General features: G+C 51.0%; 1 protein-coding gene across 3 annotated transcripts in view; it reads left to right on the forward strand.

Annotated features, from left to right (window-relative positions):
- The window catches only part of GRK3 (G protein-coupled receptor kinase 3), a 77,849-nt gene that overhangs the window by 44,321 nt on the left and 12,122 nt on the right, over positions 1-21,406 (forward strand). For all 3 annotated transcript variants that reach the window (XM_075435024.1, XM_075435025.1, XM_075435026.1), the window contains 12 exons: positions 452-526; positions 1,923-1,984; positions 3,073-3,124; positions 3,752-3,843; positions 6,533-6,632; positions 12,438-12,516; positions 13,748-13,878; positions 14,688-14,782; positions 16,677-16,784; positions 19,445-19,511; positions 19,734-19,834; positions 20,948-21,014. In XM_075435024.1, coding sequence (XP_075291139.1) covers positions 452-526; positions 1,923-1,984; positions 3,073-3,124; positions 3,752-3,843; positions 6,533-6,632; positions 12,438-12,516; positions 13,748-13,878; positions 14,688-14,782; positions 16,677-16,784; positions 19,445-19,511; positions 19,734-19,834; positions 20,948-21,014 — 1,029 coding nt within the window. The remainder of the gene's footprint in view (positions 1-451; positions 527-1,922; positions 1,985-3,072; positions 3,125-3,751; positions 3,844-6,532; positions 6,633-12,437; positions 12,517-13,747; positions 13,879-14,687; positions 14,783-16,676; positions 16,785-19,444; positions 19,512-19,733; positions 19,835-20,947; positions 21,015-21,406) is intronic.

Consider the following 21,406-nt stretch of genomic DNA (forward strand, 5'->3'; position numbering starts at 1 on the left):
GCCAAAGTTCTGGCCCGTGGGTCTGTATTTAACAGTTTCATTTGCTGTTATTTTGAAGAAAAATTAGCAGTGTGTTTTACCCTAGTGGTGGGGTTCTGCAGGTGGAGGGGTTTAAGCAGCGTTTTGTGAGTCACGCGAGTGGTAAGAAGTCCACGTCGGCTTCTGTCCCCAGCGCTGTCCCTCTGCGTGGGGTCGTTGGTCAGTTTGTTAGAGGAGCATCGTCTGCCCTGTTACCTTCACCTTCCCCCCCTGCATCTTCCCTCCCCTGCCTTCCCACGTTGGAGTAGCGGTGTTCCCATCGCGTTCCGCGGGCGTCGCAGCGACGCGCTGCGCGGAGGCCGCACGGCGCGGCTGGTGTCCGGCCGGGGAGGAGAGCAGCAGTGCTGGAGACCTGAAACCAACCTCCTCACGTTTCCAGCGGTTTGAAACCCTTCTTTTTCTTTTTCCAAAGCCTTTCTCAAAACAAGCTGTAGACCACGTACAAACACATTTATCCAGGAAACAAGTGCCAGCCAGCCTTTTCCAGGTGAGGTGCAGACGGGCTGAACGGTCGTGTTTGCGTCGCTTGTTTGACGTTAAGTGACTTTGTACCTGTTCTTCAGGGAGACAGAATGAAATGGTGCTGGTGCATGTTCTTCGCTGTAGTCCTGATATCACGATGCTTTGCTAAGTCAAATAAAAATTACAAATCACTATTCTTACCTAAAATATTTCAAAGCGCATTTATGAAAGCAAACTGTGCCTTGGTATGTGAACAGAAGAGTTTTTAAGTTGTTGTGATTTGAAGGCATGAAATGATTTCGAGTAAACGACTGCATCGGGAAGGTGCACACCCTGTCAGGAGAAACCAGACTGCAGAGCGGAGAAATTGCCGTAAGGTTTCAGTGATGTGAAAGCTTTGAAAACATTCTGCCTTTAATTTTAAGGTGTATGAATTCCTGGTTGGTGGTGGTGTGGAATTAAGCATTTGTACCATCTCGCTTGGTTTTCTGTCTGTCCACAAGACAAAATCCAATCAGAAGTTACCTTGCTAAATGGGGGTTTCTGTCCCATTAAAATTGTGGTGCTTTTTTAAAACGTTCTGAAGTTCTGAACTGATTTGCTTATCCGCTATTTGAATTTAAAAATAAATGGCATACTGGCTCATTTGTGAAATTATACATCTTTTGTGTTGTTACTTTAGAAAATAAAGAAATGAGAAGTGAAATATTTCTTGCATTGTGACAGCTCTAATACACATTGATACAAGACAAGAAATTTATGCTAACTTGCATAACTAGGTGCGTCAAGCCAAGGTGTTTCTGCAGGTGACGAACCTCATCGATCACGGGAGTGTTTATTAGCTGTGATGTAAATCTGAAGTATTTTTATATATTGCAAAGATGCAAAGATTGCCCCTGCCTGATTTTTCTTACTGCTCCTTCAATGGGTTTTAGTGTTGCAGTTAGGTGAACTGCCAAACTGGTAACTACGCTGCCTGAGTTATGTCTGGCTGCTCATGGGGCTGGGATTTGGGATGGCTGCATGCTGTCGCGTGTCAAGAGCCAGCATTTCTCTAGAAAAATGTCACTTCTCAGTCAGGCCGGAGTGACCGCGTGTTGTATTGAAATGGATTTCAAAACAGAGCTGCGCTGTGGTCGCTTTGCCAGACTGCTTGGCCACGCAGCGGTGCTTGACACTGGCTGCGTGCAGCCCCCCAAGGTTTTCTAGCTCATGGCAACGTTTTATATTTGACTTTCAGGCACCTGATCAGATTCCAGAAGCTAAAAGAAGCTTAAAAGCTTCCTCGAGCCTTCTTCAAAGGAAACACAGTAAATGCTGTGTGTTGTGTAGGGCCTGTGTGACTGACTTGGAAAGTGTGGTGTTGTGTAATCAGTTTATTCTATGCTTAAATACTAATTGTGTTTCTTAACCCTTTTTAGCCATATATAGAAGAGATTTGTGATAGTCTTCGAGGAAAAATATTTCAAAAATTTATGGAAAGGTATGAACACGATATCCCGTAAGTATTGCTGTAAAATAAAGCTAAAAATCTTTAGTAAACTTAGTTTAATTAATAGTGCCTTATCAGCAAGCTTCTGCAGGTGACTAGCTTTGTTGTATATCGTGATTAGTGTCAGGATATCTGAGCGGAAAAAGCATAAAGAGGATAGATTTTTGTGTTGCTCCATGTAGCAGGGTAATAGGTTGCGGTTTGCTCTCGGAGGTTTGGAAGTGCCAAACTGTCTCTGTGGGGGATGCTCCCCTGCGAAGCCACCTCCCGCCTGCCACGCGCAGACCCCGCCGGGCCGGCTCTGGAGCCCTGGCCGCGGAGCAGGAGGGGTCTGGTGCGGGGTGAAGGCAGCGGGGCGGCTGCGCGGGGTGCGGGGCGGGGGTGCATGGCCGTCCGGCCGTGGGACCTGCAGCATTGGTAAAACGCAGCCAGAGAACTGCTATTGCTTACTCTGAGAGTAAATACTTCATTATTTATGTAGAAATAGGAAGCTGGTTTTTTGGCAACAGCTTGTGGTATTAGCGATGTTTTTCCTATTTTAAGATAAAATGAGTTTAAAATGTTCCTTGGAGTATCTGGAGGTTTATTAATATACATTAATAAACACCTACAGCCTACTGTAGGTGACCCTGCTTTGGCAGGGGGGTTGGACTAGATGACCCACAGAGGTCCCTTCCAACCCCCACCATTCTGTGATTCTGTAATATAGATCGAGCTGCCTCTGTTTTCCTATAATTACCTTTCTCTTGATGTGATTTAAACGTTTGTTAGTTCTGAACTTAGTTGTTTTTAAAAATTAAAAACCATCTGAAAGCGAGACGTGAGGACATACTGAGCACTGACAGGGGTAAGGTTATCTGGTGTCTTTCTCTTGTAAGAATGTAAAATACGAAGTGTGCGCTGCCTAGGGATTGTTGTGCTTGGGGGGGTAAGGGGAGAGCTGCTGGAAAGGAAGGCGTCATTTACAGAATACCACAGCACGCCCTAGAGCAAACTTGATTTTAAATATGAGAGTCTTGACATTTCCTGTAGCGCTTTGCACAGTAGTCTCAGACAATTTTTGAACTCTTTTTCTACAGTGACAAGTTTACTAGATTTTGTCAATGGAAAAACGTGGAACTAAATATTCATGTAAGTACTTACAGGTATATTTATCTTGTCAAAGACTGATACAGGAAAGGAAATGTTCGGTTTTGAGTAATGCTGCTGCAGAGGCCTTGTTAAGGAGCAGGGTGAGCGTTGCTGATCCGCCCCGCTATGCTTAGCCCCACGGTCCCGACAGTTCCTTTCTGGCCGGCCCCGCTGCCTGGCTGGAGCTGGCAGCCTTTTGGTTTCTAGAACGGCTGAAAGAGAGGGAGCAGCCAGCGCCGCGGCTCCGCCCGCGCCCCGGCACTGTCGGTCTGCCTTTCCCCACGGCGGCTCTGGCATTGGCCCCCGCAGCCCTTCCCTCGGCCGCCGTCCCTCTGCGCTGCTCGGGGTCCGACCTCCGCCGAGCAGCCCCCCGCTCCCTCCCGCAGCCCGCGTGGGGACGCGGCCGTCGGCCTTCGGCAGCAGCCGTCGCATGCGTCGTGGTTCTGCTTCAGGCTGTGGTGCCTGAAGTGTCAGCAGCCGGGGCTCCTTTGTCCAAGTCAAGAAGTGCTCCCTGAATTACAGCCGTGGGGTATCGAAACACATTAACGGGTTATTTAGATCTCGACAGGAAGTTTTTTCATGCTGAGAAGTGAAGTCTGGTTTTGTTTTGTTTTTTTGCGTTCGCAGCTGACCATGAATGACTTTAGTGTACATAGAATAATAGGAAGAGGAGGATTTGGTGAAGTGTATGGTTGCAGAAAAGCAGACACTGGAAAAATGTGAGTATATACACGCTGTATTTTAGAGGCAATGGTAAACTCTGAACCAGTAAGAAAATCCTTCCAGTCCGTTCTTACAAAATCACTGGAAAGCAGCGTAACATTGCTGTGTAGTTCTTCGTAGTCAAATTCTATCCCGAGAGGTTCTGATTTCTGGCTCATCTTTAAGCTTAGTTTGCTGTGTGATCCTGTGGTGTGCCCTGCGGTGGGGCTTCAGCCTGGCAGAGCTCTGAAGCACACCCTTCGTTTAAATGGTCCTGTCCAAATTCACGGAAACCGCCCGTAGCCGCGTGCTGCGGTGATTCCCGGGGCTGCCGTGGGGCTGGAGCGTGGCGGAGGGCCTGGGACGCGCTGTTCCAGGCCTGGGCAGCTGCAGAAGCTCCTGCCCTGCTGAGCGCGTGTCACTGGCGCGAGCGCTGATCCTGGCTTGCTGTTGGGAGGACGCGGTGCCAGGGTTGAGCTGCTGTTTGGCAGAGCTCCTGCCGAGAACTCCCAAGATCAGCCCCCTGTGGTTTTTTTCTCTTTTCCTGGTCTTACCATTGCTTGCTGTAGGTGACCCTGCTTCGGCAGGGGGGTTGGACTAGATGACCCACAGAGGTCCCTTCCAACCCCTACTATTCTGTGATTCTGTGATTCTGTGATTCACGCACTTCTCCTGATCATCAGATTTCAGTTTCGAGGCATAATTGTCCCATCACGTCCTGTTCTGAACATCTGGGCATCAATTTAACAAATTGTTCTCAATATCTATCTATTTATTTTTTTATTTACACCCCCCCCGCCCCTTTCGTCTTGCCTTTCTCCTAACAGTTTCAGTCCAGGGACCATCCTTAAACATTTCTCTTCTATCAGGCATGGCGTGTGTGAAGTGCCAAGTCTCTGCAGCTACAGCTGGCTTCGCTGGCAGTTGTGTGTGCTTGGGAGCCTTGACAATAATAAACTTCTGATTTAATTAACAAGTGGAAGACATCATAGTGTTGCTATCATGTTCAGTATTTTTGCAGTGACCTTAAGTATATTAATACTGTTACTAACAATACTGCCTTGATTCTTGCTTTGGTCCTTTTTTTGTCCATGTACAGTTCATTAATTTGTCCACGTACAGAAATAAGCATTCTGTTTGGCTTGAGCCACACGAAGCAGGCACCCACTCTGAAGAGGGAGCTCGCAGGTTCCCAGCCGTTTTCACGTCGGAGTTTCGCTCTGGCAGGAGGTGGATGAACCTTGGGACTAGCGAGGGAAGCAAAGGACAGTTTTTATCGGCTACAAATGGAGTAAAGGGAGGTGAAATGCGGGAGAGCCAACCTTTTCCAAAGCGGAAGCAGAACTCTAGATGAGGTTCAGTTTCTGGGTAGAGGTTTGGTTTAGTTCTTTCTTAATCCAAACCAATCCATCCCTAATCCAGATCCCGTCCGCTCTAGATGGCTGCCTCTGCTGCGCTTACCGCCTGCAAGGAGCTTGGGAAGCCAGCCCTCGAAGGTAAATGCCATCGGTGTTTCACTAGCCCACAAAGACACACCTGCGGCTTGTCCACGTCACCTCCTGCAAGGACCCCCGGGCAGGGGCCAGGGGCACCACGCAGAAAGCAGTCCAGAGGGGAGGGACAGCCGTGCTTTTCGAGCACGCGGCTCGCTAGGAGAATGAGATCCTTGATTTCCATCAGCCCGAAACGGCCCCAGTCGGTCGCTTTGATCAGCGATGTCAAAGCAGAAATGCAGGGCAGCGTGTGGAATGTTTCAATCATCGTAGAGAGACCCCTCGGCAAAAGCGCGTGCTGTGAATATGTTCCTCGCTTTGGAAACTTGGAATTCGGGTGCGTTCCTGCTGGCGCGTCCCCGCGGGCAGCACCCGCCCGACGCGGGGCGACGTGGCTGTGCTCGGCGGCTGCGGGGCTGTCGCTGCGCAGAGCGGCCGCGGCGGAGGCAGTCCATGAGCACTGGTGCAGTGCTGTCACTCGGTGGTTTCCTGAGCGTGTTTTAAAACAAACGGCCTCAAAATCCGTGGCTGCCCATGGCTGGAAATCTCCTGTGGAGGAGCACGCGTGTCCTTCTCAGCCATTCTCTAGCAGCAGGCGCACCGAGTGCTTGCAGAAGACACCCACAGACTGTAGTACATCCTGCTCTCGAGTCACGGGTGGGAGGATAACATTCTCTTTTGAGCAAAATTTTATTAGTTTGTGTAATACAGATGGTAGAAGATTAAAAAAGCTTTCTTGTGTGTGTCTGACCTTTCTTTGAGTAGAAAGAAAACTTGGAAAAAAAAAAAAAAGAAAATACAGAACTCGGCGTGTGTTCAAGATGTTGCTTCGCTGGTAGAGCTGACGCTTAGAATTGAATGGAACGGTAACAGGGTCTCTGTTACCTAATTCCTACTGCAGATCCTTGCTTGTAGATACTGAAAAATGGATGTATGATATGTAATTCCTGTATCTCTGTGGTGGGTTGGACAGAATTTTTTGTTAAAGCACATTTCTCTGTTAGGAGGCTTGTGTTGAAAATGCTTTAATTCTGTAAGATCTGGGAGATTTGCTTTGTTGGGTGTATAATGATGTTTTTAGTACCAGGTTTCAGTCTTTAAAGAGCTTGCTTACAGGATACCGTAAATGTGCATGGTGTAACAGCTAGTGAATAATGCTGAGTACAGGAGGAAATTTTTTCTGGTGCTTTTTCTGAATGGTTAATATTTTCAGGTATGCAATGAAATGTTTAGATAAGAAGAGAATCAAGATGAAGCAAGGAGAAACATTAGCCTTAAATGAAAGAATTATGCTGTCTCTTGTCAGTACAGGAGTAAGTATATTCTTTTTTTTTTTTTCCCCCCCCATATAATATAAAAGCTGTTACATATGGTACGCATTCCATCAATTCAGTTGGGTGGCACACAAAAGTTAACCCCCCCTGGAACCTCCCCCCTGATTGTAGCGATGTGTCTGGAGTAAGAACGGAAAAGCAACGTTTGGTTCTCCATTTGGGTGCTGACAGAAATGAACGTCTCGGCTGACGAGGCCTGGAGGTTCCCACTCCTTGGGTAATTCATGCTCTTCCCCCCCACCGCCCCTTCTGGTTTTTGACTATTCCTTTTTCAAGCGTCTGTGTTTGAAACTTTTCTAAAACCGTTATTCTGCCTTGTGAAAAAATTTCCTTTTCTGCTATAGTTACGTAGTCCTTCCGTAGCACATGAGGTGCTGTTTCGGAGACGAACGTCAGTTCCCTGTTGGTCCTCCCTTTGCGGTGACTCTGGCGTTAGCTCCCCCAGATTTTCCGTCGTGTCTTTGTGTGCTCCGGCTGAGTACGAGGGCGTGGGGTGCGTCTGCCCGTCCGGCATCCGGGCCCGTTCACAACGAGAAGTCACTGGTGTGCAGACCCCCGGCGCCCGCAGCGTGTCCCGCTCGCAGGGCTGCGGAGCGGGCGATGGAGGCCAGAGCCCTGCGAGGACCCCGGCCTCGTTCAGCGGGACTCGGAGTCGGCTCGCGTCACCGTGGTTGCCCGTGGTGCTGGCAGAAAGGTTGATTTTCCTCGTGACTGTTGCGGTGTATGAATTAAAGGCGCGGTTTGCAGCTCGGTGCGGACACATCCCCTTCTCCCAGCCCAGGTGAAGCGTGAGAAGGAGTTGATGTGGTTTTGTTCTCGGCTCGTACAGCAGGCGTGCAAATCCCCGGCTGGGCGGGAGGGTCCCTGCTTGGGCTTACGGGAGGGCAGGGAGCAAACGCCGCGCTGTGCTCTCAGAGCCGAGGGCTGGCAGAGGCTGGGTGAATCCGGGTGTTGGCTCTGCGTGACCCGGGTGGGTTAGTAAATACTGATTTCTTTTTAAAAAAAAATCTCACTTGTGAGGCATTTAGCATCGTTTTGTCTTCAGGTACACGTGCAGCATCCTTGCTGTCTGCTGTTGCTTGGGGAAGCCGTCAGTGTGAGCAGGCTTCCAGCCGCAGTGGTCTTACGCCCGCAGGTAGCCCAGCCTTTGCACTGACTGCTTGTGGGCACGGCTGCAGGAGCACTGCCGTGCGGTGCTGGCCCTTGTCTGCTGCAAGCTTGGCTTTAGAAAATGGAGATGGGTTTTTTAGGGCGTACATAAAAATACAGAATTATGGTTGCTGAGCAGTGCCCTTCTATTGTCAAGTGAGAGCAGTGCGAATCAGACAGCGCTCGGTGCTTTTCAGCCTCACGACGGGCACGTGAGCTGCTCTCTTGTGCAGACTGGCAGAACGGGGAAGCCGATGGCAGTTCTGTCCCCGGAGGACCTAGCTTTTGAACTTTTCTTACTACCCATCAGCTTATTTTCCTCTGCTGTTAGAAATATCCTGGGAAGGCAGATCTTAAGCCAGAAATTAGGGCAGCCACGCACCAAGCTGTCATCGTAAGGTTGAACTTTTTCCTCCTTGCGGAGCTCCAGAGGAAGGACGAGGTGTTTCTTCTTGTGCCCTTCGCTGGAAGTCCCTGCCCTGCCTCGGCCGGCCTCTGGAGAAGGGCACGCGTGCACCGACACCAGAAGGCAGAGCATTTCCTTTGACACAGAGCTGCATTCGCGTTTGGCTTGGACATAGAGATGGACAAAGGACTGGGAAGCATTTCTTTGTTCTGTTATCTGTGAATTCAGCAGTTGGGATATACTGGTTAGACTTTTTATTCAAGTTAACTGTTCCCACCGAAGAGAAGTGGCGGCTTGTCCAGAAGTGTCAGGAGTCTGGAGAGTCAGCGGGGTGGGGCTCTGTAGCGGAGACTAGACAAGAAATCTAGGCAAACTGGTAAGAATTGTCCCAATAACTTCAAATGGTGATCCTGTTGCTCCGGTACTGAAGGTAAAGTTTCGTGTCTAGCGATTCGAGAGGAAAACCGTTGGCAAGGCTGCTGATGGCGGAGCTGGTTCTGCTGCACGACAGCGCATAGCTCGGCATGTAGCAACGGAGAAGCCAGACAAACCTTTGGGGTTTTTTGTTAAGGATTATCAGCTCATTAGAGCTCAACTTCCTTTGGATTCTCCGAAATCGGAAAGAGGGTTTGAAAAGGGAGACTGCGTCCAAAACGCCAGCCGTGCGGGCTGGGTGCACCCGCTGGCACTCAGCATGCGCGAGGGCTTGGAGCACGCCAGGCTCTTTCCAGTGGTGCCCAGTGACAGGACAAGGGGCAACGGGCACAAACTGGAGCAGAGGAAGCTCCAGCTGAACCCGAGGAAGAACTTCTTCCCTCTGAGGGTGACGGAGCCCTGGCCCAGGCTGCCCAGGGAGGCTGTGGAGTCTCCTTCTCTGGAGATATTCCAGCCCCGCCTGGCCACGGTGCTGTGCAGCCTGCTCTGGGTGACCCTGCTTGGGCAGGGGTTGGGCTGGGGGACCCACAGAGGTCCCTTCCAGCCCCGAATGCTCTGTGATTCTGTGATACGTGGGATTAAAGAGGGCTGAAAATGGCAGAATAAAATAATTCATTTCATTCTTGAATACAAGCTGCTAGGTTTGAACGGCGCGTGCCTTCCCCAGTGACAGCAGTTGTGTGCTGCCTGGAACAAAATGGAGCTGGGAAGTTCATCAGAGTGCAGTTAGTCATTTAACGGGGAATCCAGACGTCTCTGCAAAATACAGAACAGCTGTGCAGATTACACGTACGTTTGTGTAATCCTTTTTGTTAATCCACCTAAAATGTTGGCGTTCCCAACCGCTTCTCGGATAGGGAGCTCCCAAAGCTGAGCGCAGCGCGGCCGCGTCCTGAGAATAGCTTTTCCTGGTCGCGTTTCGCATCGGCACAGCTCGGGAGCGCGGCGGGCACCTCTGCAGAGCGGGATGCAGATTTGCCTTCCAGAATAGCCAGGCTTGCCTGCTGTGCCGCAAGCGGGCCGGGGCGACCAGCCGGCCGGGCGAAGCGAGCTGCCCGGAGGAGCCGGCTGCCGAGGGGTGGCCGTTCAGGGCGTCTCTTCCTGGCGCGCGGGGGTCGTCGTGCTGGCAGGCGGCTGCAGCACCGGGGGACTCTGCTCTGTCTTCTAGCTCTCCTCTTGGGTAATAATTAGGCAGTGAAGTCGTCTTATTCAGCTCTTTTTGAGATAGTTTGACTAAAGACTGCATTCGGGATTTCCCCAAAGAGGGGATAAATGTAAGGTACAGCAGAAGCGGACAGGCTGAACAGCAAAGTGTCGGAGATCAATAATCAGAGATTTTTTTTTTCTGAGAAGAGCAAGTACTTTGTTTTCACGTGCACTGAGATTTGTAAGAGCCTCGGGTTCACTCAAGAAGTGGAACCTGCTCCCAGACCCGGGCAGTCCCGTGCAGGCTGGTCTGTGGGAATGGCGGCCCCGGCTCGGCGTCTCCAGCGTGGACTCGCGGCCCTTTCCGAGCCGGCGCTGCGCGGGCAGAGCTGCTCTTCGGGTGCAGCACGGCCGCCCCGCTCCGCCGACGCGATTTTCCATCCTCATGTTTGCCGTCATTTCCACGGCCGTGCCCTAGAGCCAGGTGCCCGGGCTGGGCGAAGCAGTCGGCACGAAAGCTTTGCTGCTGGAGCACACGCTGGGGTGCGGATGGCTTTCAGATATTACATTCCTGAACATTTTTATGGATGTTCTAATTTTTTTCCTTACACGTGACTTATTACCAGGAATTTGTCTTCCTACAATTTTCTGGACTCAGTCCAGGGCTGTTTGGATGTGAGGAGCTCTTTCCAAACTATTCCTAATTCGCACGTTGTTGTCATGCTGTCACTTGTTTTTTTCAGAGCAGAGGCTTTACTGCAACAAAGTATTGCTCCCTGGAGAAATTTGCTTTATTGCTTTGTTTCATTTAAAATACACCTATAGGGGTTTTCCTGGTTTTATGGTAGAAAATACTCTTTTGCGGTATTTTTGTGCATCAGAAAAATATTGCAGTACTAGAATTTTTTCTCTCCGTTAAACAACAAGAGGGTGGTGATTAAATTAGGAAGGCTTACACAAAAATGAGTTATGTGTCACATTTACACTTGCAGATCTCTTTTTGAAAATGGGTTCCATGAAAACCTGGGCATGTTGTGCTCTGCGCTAGAAGCACCTATTGGTTTTTCTGCGTGTGGTGTTTAAATTCGAACACTAAATCCTGCTGGGCGATTCAGTTGCTCTAAGGTTTTAGCAAGCCTGCGCGGGGACACTTCTGAATTATCCAGTCGATTCAGAAAGTTAACTTGCTCCCCAGTTCAAGAAAGATGAGGAGCTGCTGGAGAGAGTCCAACGGAGGGCTACGAGGATGATGAGGGGACTGGAGCATCTGCCGTACGAGGAGAGGCTGAGGGAGCTGGGCTTGTTCAGCCTGGAGAAGAGAAGGCTGAGAGGGGACCTTATAAATGCTTACAAATATCTGCAGGGTGGGGGTCAGGAGGATGGGGCCAGACTCTTTGCAGTGGTGCCCAGCGACAGGACAAGGGGCAACGGGCACAAACTGAGGCACAGGAAGTTCTGTCTGAACATGAGGAAGAACTTCTTCCCTCTGAGGGTGATGGAGCCCTGGAACAGGCTGCCCAGGGAGGCTGTGGAGTCTCCTTCTCTGGAGATATTCCAGCCCTGCCTGGACAAGGTCCTGTGCAGCCTGCTCTGGGTGACCCTGCTTGGGCAGGGGGTTGGGCTGGGTGACCCACAGAGGGCCCTTCCAACCCCTACTATTCTGTGATTCTGTGATTCTGTGAACCGGCTGCATCCAGTAAGCCTAATGAAGAGAGGAAGGGCTGCCGACTGTCCGCCATGGTGTCTGCCAGTGTGTGTGCATGAGGGAGGTACCACACACGGACCAGATCGTTGGCAGCAAAGAGGTGTTTTCCCAGGGGTATTTTTTTAGGGCTGCTTGTCCTAAACATCTGCGTGGATTAGGGTGGAAGTGCATCAAGAGGTGGGAGCGTACTCGGTGTCATCCATCCGCTCGGCAGCGACGCTCGTCCGTCTGTGCCCCGTTTCTGGGATTTGCGTGACGTGGGCCTTGCTGTTGTGGCTCCCCATGGCTTGCACACGTGCCAGTGTCGGGGGTTCCTTCCCAGCGTGTCTGTGCTCCTTCAGCCATGTCTGGCAGAGGCTGCTGGGGGGCTGCGGGCAGCGGTGGGTGGCAGAACGCCCCGCTGTCCCCTTCGCGCGGCTCGGCGGGGACGGGACGTGCTGGAGTGGCCGTATTTAATGCGCAGGCGAGGACAAAACTGCCTTCCCTTTGGGATTTCGTGCCTGATGCGCCGGCGTTGGGGCAGCTGAGCGTTCACCGTGCCGTTGTAAGAGCGCGCATCCTGCACACGTCGTGGGAACAGCTGTGGGTTTTCTTGCTAGCTTTCATGTGTCTTTCATGTAAGCAGTGCAAACTTAGGTACGTACTTTTAGAGTATTTCTAGCTGCTGTAGCTGCAAGTCTTTAGAAGATGATGGTGCTGCCTGCATTTTATAAGCCTTTGGCTCCTCGTAGCTTTTTTTTTTTATTGAAATGAGATAGCAAAATGTAAGATCTCTAAACTGTAAGTGAAACATCAGAGCATGTAGATTAGTACACAGAGTGCTTTAGAAAAGGATTATGAATATTGGCAAATATCACAGGAAGAATATCACGTGTATTTTTAGCTTCTCGATTTAGTGCTTTGCTTACTGCCTGAGATGAACTCTCTGCTCCTTTCCCCCTAGGACTGTCCTTTTATAGTGTGTATGACCTATGCCTTCCACACCCCTGACAAGCTCTGTTTCATCCTGGACCTGATGAATGGTAAGGAAGGCTCGTGCAGATGGTGATAGCGTTACAGAAATACTGGCAGGAGGGCTTGCTGAGATCATGAGGAGAGCGAGGGAAAATTAATCTGAGGTGTGAAGCATGGGCCTGCGTGCAGGAGGGGTAAATTGATCTAAACCAGGGAACGTAGAGAACAGACTGAAAATCTCCGTTGCCTTATAACATGAACACATTTAAATAAAGACATCAAAGGGCCTGCTAGGCTGGAAGCTTAAGGGAGTGATGGTCGTGTGGAGAACTGTATGAGGAGATCAGGGACACAGCTTTCAGAATTAAAATAAAAGGGCTACTATAAAAAACTCTGCAAAGAAAATAGATGGGGGAAGCATTCCTCAAAGGAAGGAAACCATACCTAGGAGCCTCAGCGAAACTCCTAGGAGAAGACACAGAGGGAGGAGTTGGCAGAGTTAAGAGAGAGAAGATGCTGCAGTGCCCCGATGTGCTGGGGACGCTGGGTGCTGCGGGACCTGGCTCCCACGCTGACTGCGGCCCTGCGGCGAGCATCCTGCGGCGAGCTGGGCGTGTCCGCCGTAGCCTCCTGCGGAGCCGGGAGCTGAACTGGGAAACGCAGCTCCCAGCCTGTAAGTAACAGAAACAAGCTTTGGGGTTTTGCAGGTGAAGATGCTCGTTAAAATCTACACTGTAGGTCAGATTCCAGCAGCTGGCGGATTATTTTAAATCCGTAGCTGGAGCAGAAACAGTTTTCCAGGAGTATTCGCAATTTCATGTGTTGGCGGTGTGGGTTAGCTCACAGAGTGACATTGTACTGGGGCCTGTTCTTTGATTAGGGAAGTGTGAAAATGTCCCCAGCATGAACGTTTGGGCCCAGGTGAGCTTTCAAGGTCCCTTCCAGCCTGGGCTGTTCTGTATGCTAATTTATGCAGGTCTCCAGAAACCCGCATCTGCGACTGTGTTTCGCTTGCTGTGGAAATCCTTTGCATCAGACTCGGTTGCTGGATCAGTCACTGAATGCAAATGTGTGTGGAGGAAATGTGTTTTTAAAACGGCGTTTCAGACTGGTCAAATTTATTTATTACCTTTCCCGGGCGTTTTGTGGCGGAGCGCACTCGCAGAGTGCGGGGCTGGGTTCCTGCTGCAGGCTGTGAGAACCTGCAGGTGCTGGGCTGTTCCCCCCGCGTCCCGCTGTCTGCCTGCGAGGCCAGGTTCTTCTGCTCCTTTAATTGCATCTCGATTCTTCTAATTTTAGGAGGCGATTTGCACTACCACCTCTCCCAGCACGGAGTGTTTTCTGAGAAAGAAATGAGGTTTTATGCTACTGAAATCATCCTGGGTTTAGAACACATGCACAACCGCTTTGTGGTGTACAGAGACCTGAAGGTAACCGCCGTCGCGGCGGCTGCGTTCCCGCGGGCGCGTGCTCCACGGCACAGACAGTCCAGAGACACCGACAAGTTAAATGAAGCAGCTTACCTGAAGCCTGTCCTTGGGAAGAATACAGATCATTTGTTACCTTTCGGTGGTTTTTCTAATAATTTTTCAACGTAGTTCTAAGCTGTGCTGTTGCCCGGGTGAACAGGCCTGGGAGATGGCTTCCTTGGGGTCAGAATAAACCCTGTGCGGTGTTACTCATCTCATTAACGATGCCGTTAATTTAGAGTGTGCTCTGTTTCCGAGAGCCCTGGCAGAGGAGCGGGTGTGACGGGGGACTGACAGGCTGGCAGCTGCTGGGGGTGTTGCGCTGGCCTTGGGGCCGCTGAGGACCGCTCCGAGAGGTGCCCATCGGCCGGGGGACAGCGAAAGTGGGGAAAAAATCAGCACAGGGCGCGGGGTGTGGGCTGCACCTGAAGGGTGTGAGAGCCACACACAGACCCTGCTGTGAAAGAACCAAGAGCAAGGTGGACTTGAGGCCAAGACGGGTTTATTCTGTCGTGTGCTTTCCGTTCCCAACCTTGCCTGTCTTTTCTGTTCCTCGTCAGTATTTCATAATCTCTGGAGCTGATGGTAGTGCTCCATTAGAACGTAGATGGTAGCTAGATAGTGTCTGTTACACTGATGTAAAAAAATACGAGCAGTTACCCATTAGGGAGTATTGATGTGTGAGAGTGAGTTACTGTGTGCTGAGGGTCTGTAGTTCTGTCAAGTGCAAAATACCCAGCAGCAACCTCTCCGTCTCTGTGCCTTTCTAGCCTGCAAATATCCTCTTGGATGAACATGGGCACGTGAGGATATCGGACCTCGGGCTGGCCTGTGATTTTTCCAAAAAGAAGCCACATGCTAGTGTGTAAGTATTACGTATGGCAGCTTGGCTGCACAGGGAGTTCTTGCTGAATAAGTCCTTTGTGTGTCTTTATAATTTAACTTTGCCTAAAGGAAGAAAATATCACCTGCATGGCACAGGCTTGCTTTGTGACACGGCTACGCTGGATATTCTGGTACGGTTTTTCAGCCGCCTTTCTGTTTTCCTGCACTGTCGTAGCAGCTGATGTGTGGGCATGGCTGGAGGATGACACATTATTTCAAGATGATTCACTGTTCAGATAAGAACCTGACAGAGTTAAAGTACCAGATTGTTTTAATTGTCCTAAATGGATAATTAAATATTCTGAAACTGACTGAAAAACAGGATTTATTGTGTCTTGCTCTTTCTGGATCTTTGTAGAACTGGAGGCAAATTGTGTTCCTTTCTGCCTCTTGGCGTCAGGTCCTAACTGGGCTCTGGATTTCTTGGGTTGTGTGTGGATTCCACAGCTGATCTGGCACGGTTTATTCTCAGGTCCTCATTTGCCCTGATGCGGTCTCAGAACGTATGCAAAAAAGGAAGGCTTCATCCTGTCGTGTCTTAAAAAGACGTGCAGTTCAGTAGCTTCTTGAGAAAATTCATATGTTCCAGCTGCATCAAGGGTGAAAGCAGTGCATGGTGCCAGCTTTGCAGCTCTATGGAAAGGGACCTGGGTGTCCTGGCGGACAACAAGTTGACCATGAGCCAGCAGTGTGCCCTGGCTGCCAAGAAGGCCAGTGGGATCCTGGGGTGCATTAAGCAGAGTGTGGGCAGCAGGGCGAGGGAGGGTCTCCTGCCCCTCTGCTCTGCCCTGGGGAGGCCCCATCTGCAGTGCTGTGTCCAGTGCTGGGCTCCCCAGTTCCAGAAAGATGAGGAGCTACTGGAGAGAGTCCAGCGGAGGACTGTGAGGATGAGGAGGGGACTGGAGCATCTCTCCTACGAGGAGAGGCTGAGGGAGCTGGGCTTGTTCAGCCTGGAGAAGAGAAGGCTGAGAGGGGACCTTCGAAATGCCTCTAAATATCTGCGGGGGGGGGCAGGAGGACAGGGCCAGACTCTTTCCAGTGGTGCCCAGCAACAGGACAAGGGGCAACGGGCACAAACTGAAGCAGAGGAAGCTCCAGCTGAAGATGAGGAAGAACTTCTTCCCTCTGAGGGTGCCGGAGCCCTGGCCCAGGCTGCCCAGGGAGGCTGTGGAGTCTCCTTCTCTGGAGATATTCCAGCCCCGCCTGGCCGCGGTGCTGTGCAGCCTGCTCTGGGTGACCCTGCTTGGGCAGGGGGCTGGGCTGGGTGACCCCAGAGGTCCCTGCCAACCCCTGCCATGCTGGGACCCTGTGATTCCGTGACCAGCGGTGTCTCGGGGCGGAGGTGTCCCATGGGCTGCCTCGGTCGATGGAATCTGTCCCCCGGGCGTTAGCGGGACGGAGCCGTGGGAAGCTGTCCGTCTGCCCGTCAGATCCGTTTGTCGGGAAGCGCGTCCAGGGAGCGCAGGGCAGCCTCCATCTTGCATGGCCTGGAGCTGGAGAGATCCGGGCTGAGATGCCGGGCGCCCTGGCCGTGTCCTGCCTTTGCTCGCGACCCAGCGGGCAGAGCAGGCAGCCTGTCCACCTCGCCGCTGTGCCCCGTGCCTGGGCAGGAGGCCGGTTCTGCTAGAGCTCGCTGTCGCTGCCTCACTCTGCCCCATCGCTTCTGGTGTTTTGGGTTTGCGGTGCTTCCTCGGGAGACACACACGCAGAGAACATGCGTGTGCCTGTGGCCAAAAAAAAGCAAAATAAAATCATGTTTAAAATTAATCCTTTTGAAATTAGGCTTATCTAGAAAACACTGGCTGTTAATCATTATTCCTTTTTTGAATGGTAGTTTTGGTGGTAATCAAGGCTTTGTCCCTTTCCCCTCTCAGAGGTACCCACGGGTACATGGCCCCCGAGGTGCTGCAGAAGGGGACAGCGTACGACAGCAGTGCGGACTGGTTCTCGCTGGGCTGCATGCTCTTCAAGCTGCTGAGAGGGTGAGTGAGGCTGCCTGTCCCCTGTGCTTTTTTTTTTTTTAGCCTGGGCCTTGTCATTGTCTGTCCCTTGACATACTAATAGAGAATGTATTACGTATGATCTAAAATGGTATCTCACTGCCAGCTCTGTGACTGGGACCGCGTCTGCACCTCGGACTGGAACAGGCTCTGCTTGCTTCAAAACCCAGCCCCGCACCAGCCCTGTGCCCTCAGCAGCGAGGAAGGCAGAGGCTCTGTGCCCTCCTTTGGCTGGCACTGGTAGCCACTTTACTCATCCCTGGGCAACTGCTGGTGTTTTAAATGATAGAGTGTTACTCATTGCTTAAATCTACTGACAGCCCTGTTGAGTTATGGGCTTCATTTTGTGCTTGGGACCTGCTGTCACGGTGAAACTCTTCTGCCCTCTGCATTTTTTGGGACGATGCTCAGTCCCTCCTGCTGTAGTGTTTGGGTGAGCGGTGATGTGTGGATGCTCCCGTTGGCTGAGTCTGGCCTGGAAGCTTATCGGTGTACAAAAGTAAACGATAATTACAGCTGCGCCAGCTGTTACCTTCTCGGTAAGCTCATGTGGCTGGGCAGCATTTACTAAGACGAAGGGATTTATCTGAACAGTCGATAAGCACCGATTGACAAGTGTTTGTTGAAAATAGCAGCCTCAGTGTTAAACAACAAGCCAGAAAAAAGCTTTTAACCTTTTCAGAGTGCTTCTCTGTAAAGTTTGATCGTTGGTTAGATCATCCTGTGTCCTCGCTCATGATGATGAGCTCTTACCTCTATCCCATACCCTGTACAAGGGAAGGTAAGTGTGTGACTTGTGGTTTGAGGTATAAAGATCTATCAATTTAACACTAATTGTCCACAAAATAGATGAAACGTTAGTGTGCAAATAAAGAACGAAATGGTGTTTAAATTGCCAAAAAAAAATAAAAAGGCATTTCTGGGTACGGACAGCATCACGCAGCTGTGAGCAGCACTGCGTCTCCCTGAACGCTCCCTGAAGAATTCCGTAGGGAGAAAGACACGTGGCAGGCTGGGTTTGCCGGGAGGAGAGCGGCGAGCGTCTTTCCCTGGCAGGACCGCTCTGCGCCCCTCGCCTTTTCCTCTGAGACCCTTTCCTCTTGAGTCGCTCGCGCACGGAGGCTTAGGGCCTCTGCCTGGCTCTGGCACGGTTCCCCCTTCCCAGGGCTGGAGCTGTCTGGAGAAGGAACCAGCACCTGGGGGCACGTTGCCCGGCGTGCCGCCGCCGCTCGGGCTCGCGGGGCAGGGCCATCCCGGTCCGTGTGGGCAGCGATTCTTCCATTTCGTGGTGTTCTGTAAATTTTAAGTCTGGCATCAAATCTGCCCGTAAGTACCCGGTTGATCGTGTGCTTCCCTGGTCTACTCGGAGCCTGACTGGCGAGGTGTCTGCGGCTGTGGGTTAGCCAGTTACTCTTGCCTGCTCACCTATCGTGCTTAAAACCAGAAAAGTGGAAGTCCTGCGCTCGCCATCGGATCCATTCAGCAGAAACGTTTTTGAGGATAAAAGGGACAGAAGTCTTGAGTAGCAGGTCCCCAGCTGAACCAGGCTAGTGGCAAGGCAAAATGCTTTGTGGTAGCTAATGAATGTACCGAGAAGTAAATAACATTTTGATTTTTGCAAGGTATCATTCCCTCAAGGTTTTGAAGACAACTAAGAAATGGGGAATGTATCCTAAGTCTAATTAGCCAATCTCATACTGAAGTGTTTCTGCTTTCTTTCGTGCTGTTGTGTAAGTACTGCATGGTAAATCTGTAAGGTTCTAAGGTCTTCTGTGGCTAAAAGGAAAAATTCAAACTGAAAACAGAACTACAGAGGAAAGGAATGAAGCTGGTGATTTAGCAGATACCGTCCCATACCCTCCCAGTCACTGGTGTCGTGATACCTGTGATTACCTCCTGTTTCAGCTGCCGACTGCATCGTTCCCGTAGAGCTGGGTGGTGAGTTCTGCAGGGCGCGCTCAGCCCCGCGTGTGGGTCAGGGTGTGCAGGGAGCGGTGCTGCGGTGCCTGCGTTCAGGGTTGCCGTGTTGGCTGAAGCTGTGCTGGGGTCTGGGAGGCACGGGTGGCGTTGGTAAGGCGTCTGACACACTGCCTGGAGGACGGAGCCGGGCGTCTAGGAGTACACTAATCCTCTGCATGCCTTTACGTCTAGTGTGGATAGAGCAATTAGTAACTAGAGTTACTCATTAGTTACAAATGAGGAGTAGCTAGGTCAGATTTCCCCAGGTTTGACAATACCCAGGGATGTCTGTGTGTGGTCTCTAAAGAAATGGAATGGTCGCTTTTCTCTGGATGTGGTTTTGGTGTCCACCTCATGCAGTCACGCTGAGAACGGACGGGGCCAACTGCCTTGCGGAGCGGTGCAGCTCTGTGTAGTAAGAAAAGAGAACAAAGTTGTGAGAGGCGAAACGTTGGTATTTTTGAGGTAGCTAGTAGCCATGGTGTGCTAGCGTGTAAAGTCTCATTTTTTCGTTGTAAATGCTGAATGTTTTACTGCTTGTTTTGTTCTTCTGCAGGGCAGGACTGAGGAGGTGGAAGGACGGGGCTAAAAGGATGCTGCACGCTTTCCTGGGGTTGCCAGAGCTGAAATAACCCGATATGTTGTGGCTTTACATTTATCAGTGCGTTTTCTTGTTTCTGCAGTCACAGTCCTTTCAGACAGCACAAAACCAAAGATAAGCATGAGATCGACCGGATGACGCTCACCGTGGTAAGGGGCCTGCTGGCGGCTGCAGTTAATTCCCCTGCTTCCATAGACTCTGCTTCCTCGAAAAGCTGGAAGTCTATGGCCTGCTTTCTGAGAGAGCTCCATTTACACGTGGGAGAGCAGTTTGCAGACACGACCAGAGCAAAGCTGCCCTCCTGCGCGGGGAAAGCAGCTCGCGCTGCCGCTACAGTGAAACGTCTCTCTCTCTGTTTCCTCGTTTCACAGAACGTGGAGCTACCAGATTCGTTTTCTCCTGAACTGAAGTCTCTTTTGGAAGGGCTCCTGCAGCGGGATGTTAGCAAGAGACTTGGGTGCCAAGGAAGAAGGTAGGTGTGTTGTCTTCTCCTTGAACCACTGCCTTTAGAAATTCCCACCTCTCTGTAAATGAATGAATTCGAGTAAAAATCTGCTTCCTGTTGTGATGATCTTAATTTTGGAAAGAGAATATTAAAAAGCGCTGTGGCACGGAATCGCATTTCAGCTGCCTTTGGTTTGGACAAATTTTGGGAGCATTTCTGTCGTTAAAGACCTCCCCCGGGCTCTCTGCAGTCATGCCTGCGTTGGACTGTGTTCACGCTTTGCATCCCTGCGTTGTTTACATGTCTTTGCCTGATCTGTTCTGGCTTGAACTCGGATTACTTGATTCGGACATATTGATAGGTAAAATTTACTGCTTATATTGTAGCTGTAATAATATGCATATTACAGAACCTCCCCCCCAGCCCCCAAACCACCGAGCACAGGGGGCTGTGACTCCCTGCTGCGTTTTGGGTTGCCTCTGTTTCCGGACGTACCTGTTTTGTGCCATGATTCGAAGGGAAGGGGCGTTTTGCTGGACTGCCTGCGAGCGCTGCTTGCTCCTGCCAGGCTTCCCCTGCTTGCAGCGGGGAACTGAAATTGTGGTTGTCACCCATTTAAAAAGCCAGTGGGTGCTGGTGGGAGGCGGCTGGGAGAGGAGTCGGTAAGGGCTGAGGACGGTCACACCTCAGCCTGGGGCTGGCTCCGATTCCAGCGAGAGACTCACAGGGGTTTGATCACCGAGACCTCTGTGGTGATGACCTGGGACTGCTTCTCCGCCTTGGGCCCGTCAAGAGTAGTTGCTTGTTTTGCCACAAAATACGTATAAAATCAGGTGGAGTGGAGTAAGCGTGTTGCTGAGAAGCAGTGCATGGGAGCTGAGAACAGACGGGTGGTGGTGGTGGTTTGAAATGATGGGATGCCGTGGCGAAACGGGAGTGAGCGCTTGCCAGACCTGCAGCGCGATTTCCACCGGTTCCACGTGGAGTCTGCTCTGCTGTTGTTTACTTCGGAAGACTTTTTTTTTTTTCCCTTGAAAAAAGAGCATTTTACTGATGTTTCGAAGTGATAGAAATGTGACCTTTGAAGGATTTTTATTTCTCCAGTGCGTTTTGTTGACTTCAGTTACTTCTGTTTTGCAGCGCACAAGAAGTAAAAGAACATCCTTTCTTCAAAGGCATTGATTGGCAGCAAGTCTACTTACAGAAGGTAAGGACTGAGGTGGTAACCTTAGCTTACTGTGCAAAGCAGCGCAAAGAAAAGAAGCTTAAGCGGGTAACGGGCAGAGAACTTCAGGGCTCCAGTCCCAGCACGTGCACGCGTCTGCAGGAACGTGTGGAGGGTTGCTGAGGAGACCTGCCGCGGGTTCGTCGCTACAGGTCTGCCTGATGGGCAGTGCTGAATTACTGCTTTTTCAGGGTCAAACGGCTGCGTGGTTTCTTCTGCTTAGCTCTCTCTAAGCTGCAGGGGTTTCTCCCCGTGTTTTTGGAGGACCATTTATTAAAAGAGTGGAGAGCTTCTTTGCACTGAAGTGTGGTTGGAAGGGAGATGCTTCTGCGCAGTCGTGTGTAATGTGTGCAAAGAATAAGGAGGCCGTGTAT

Source organism: Opisthocomus hoazin, chromosome 13 (genome assembly GCF_030867145.1).
Source record: "Opisthocomus hoazin isolate bOpiHoa1 chromosome 13, bOpiHoa1.hap1, whole genome shotgun sequence".
Taxonomy (NCBI): domain Eukaryota; kingdom Metazoa; phylum Chordata; class Aves; order Opisthocomiformes; family Opisthocomidae; genus Opisthocomus; species Opisthocomus hoazin.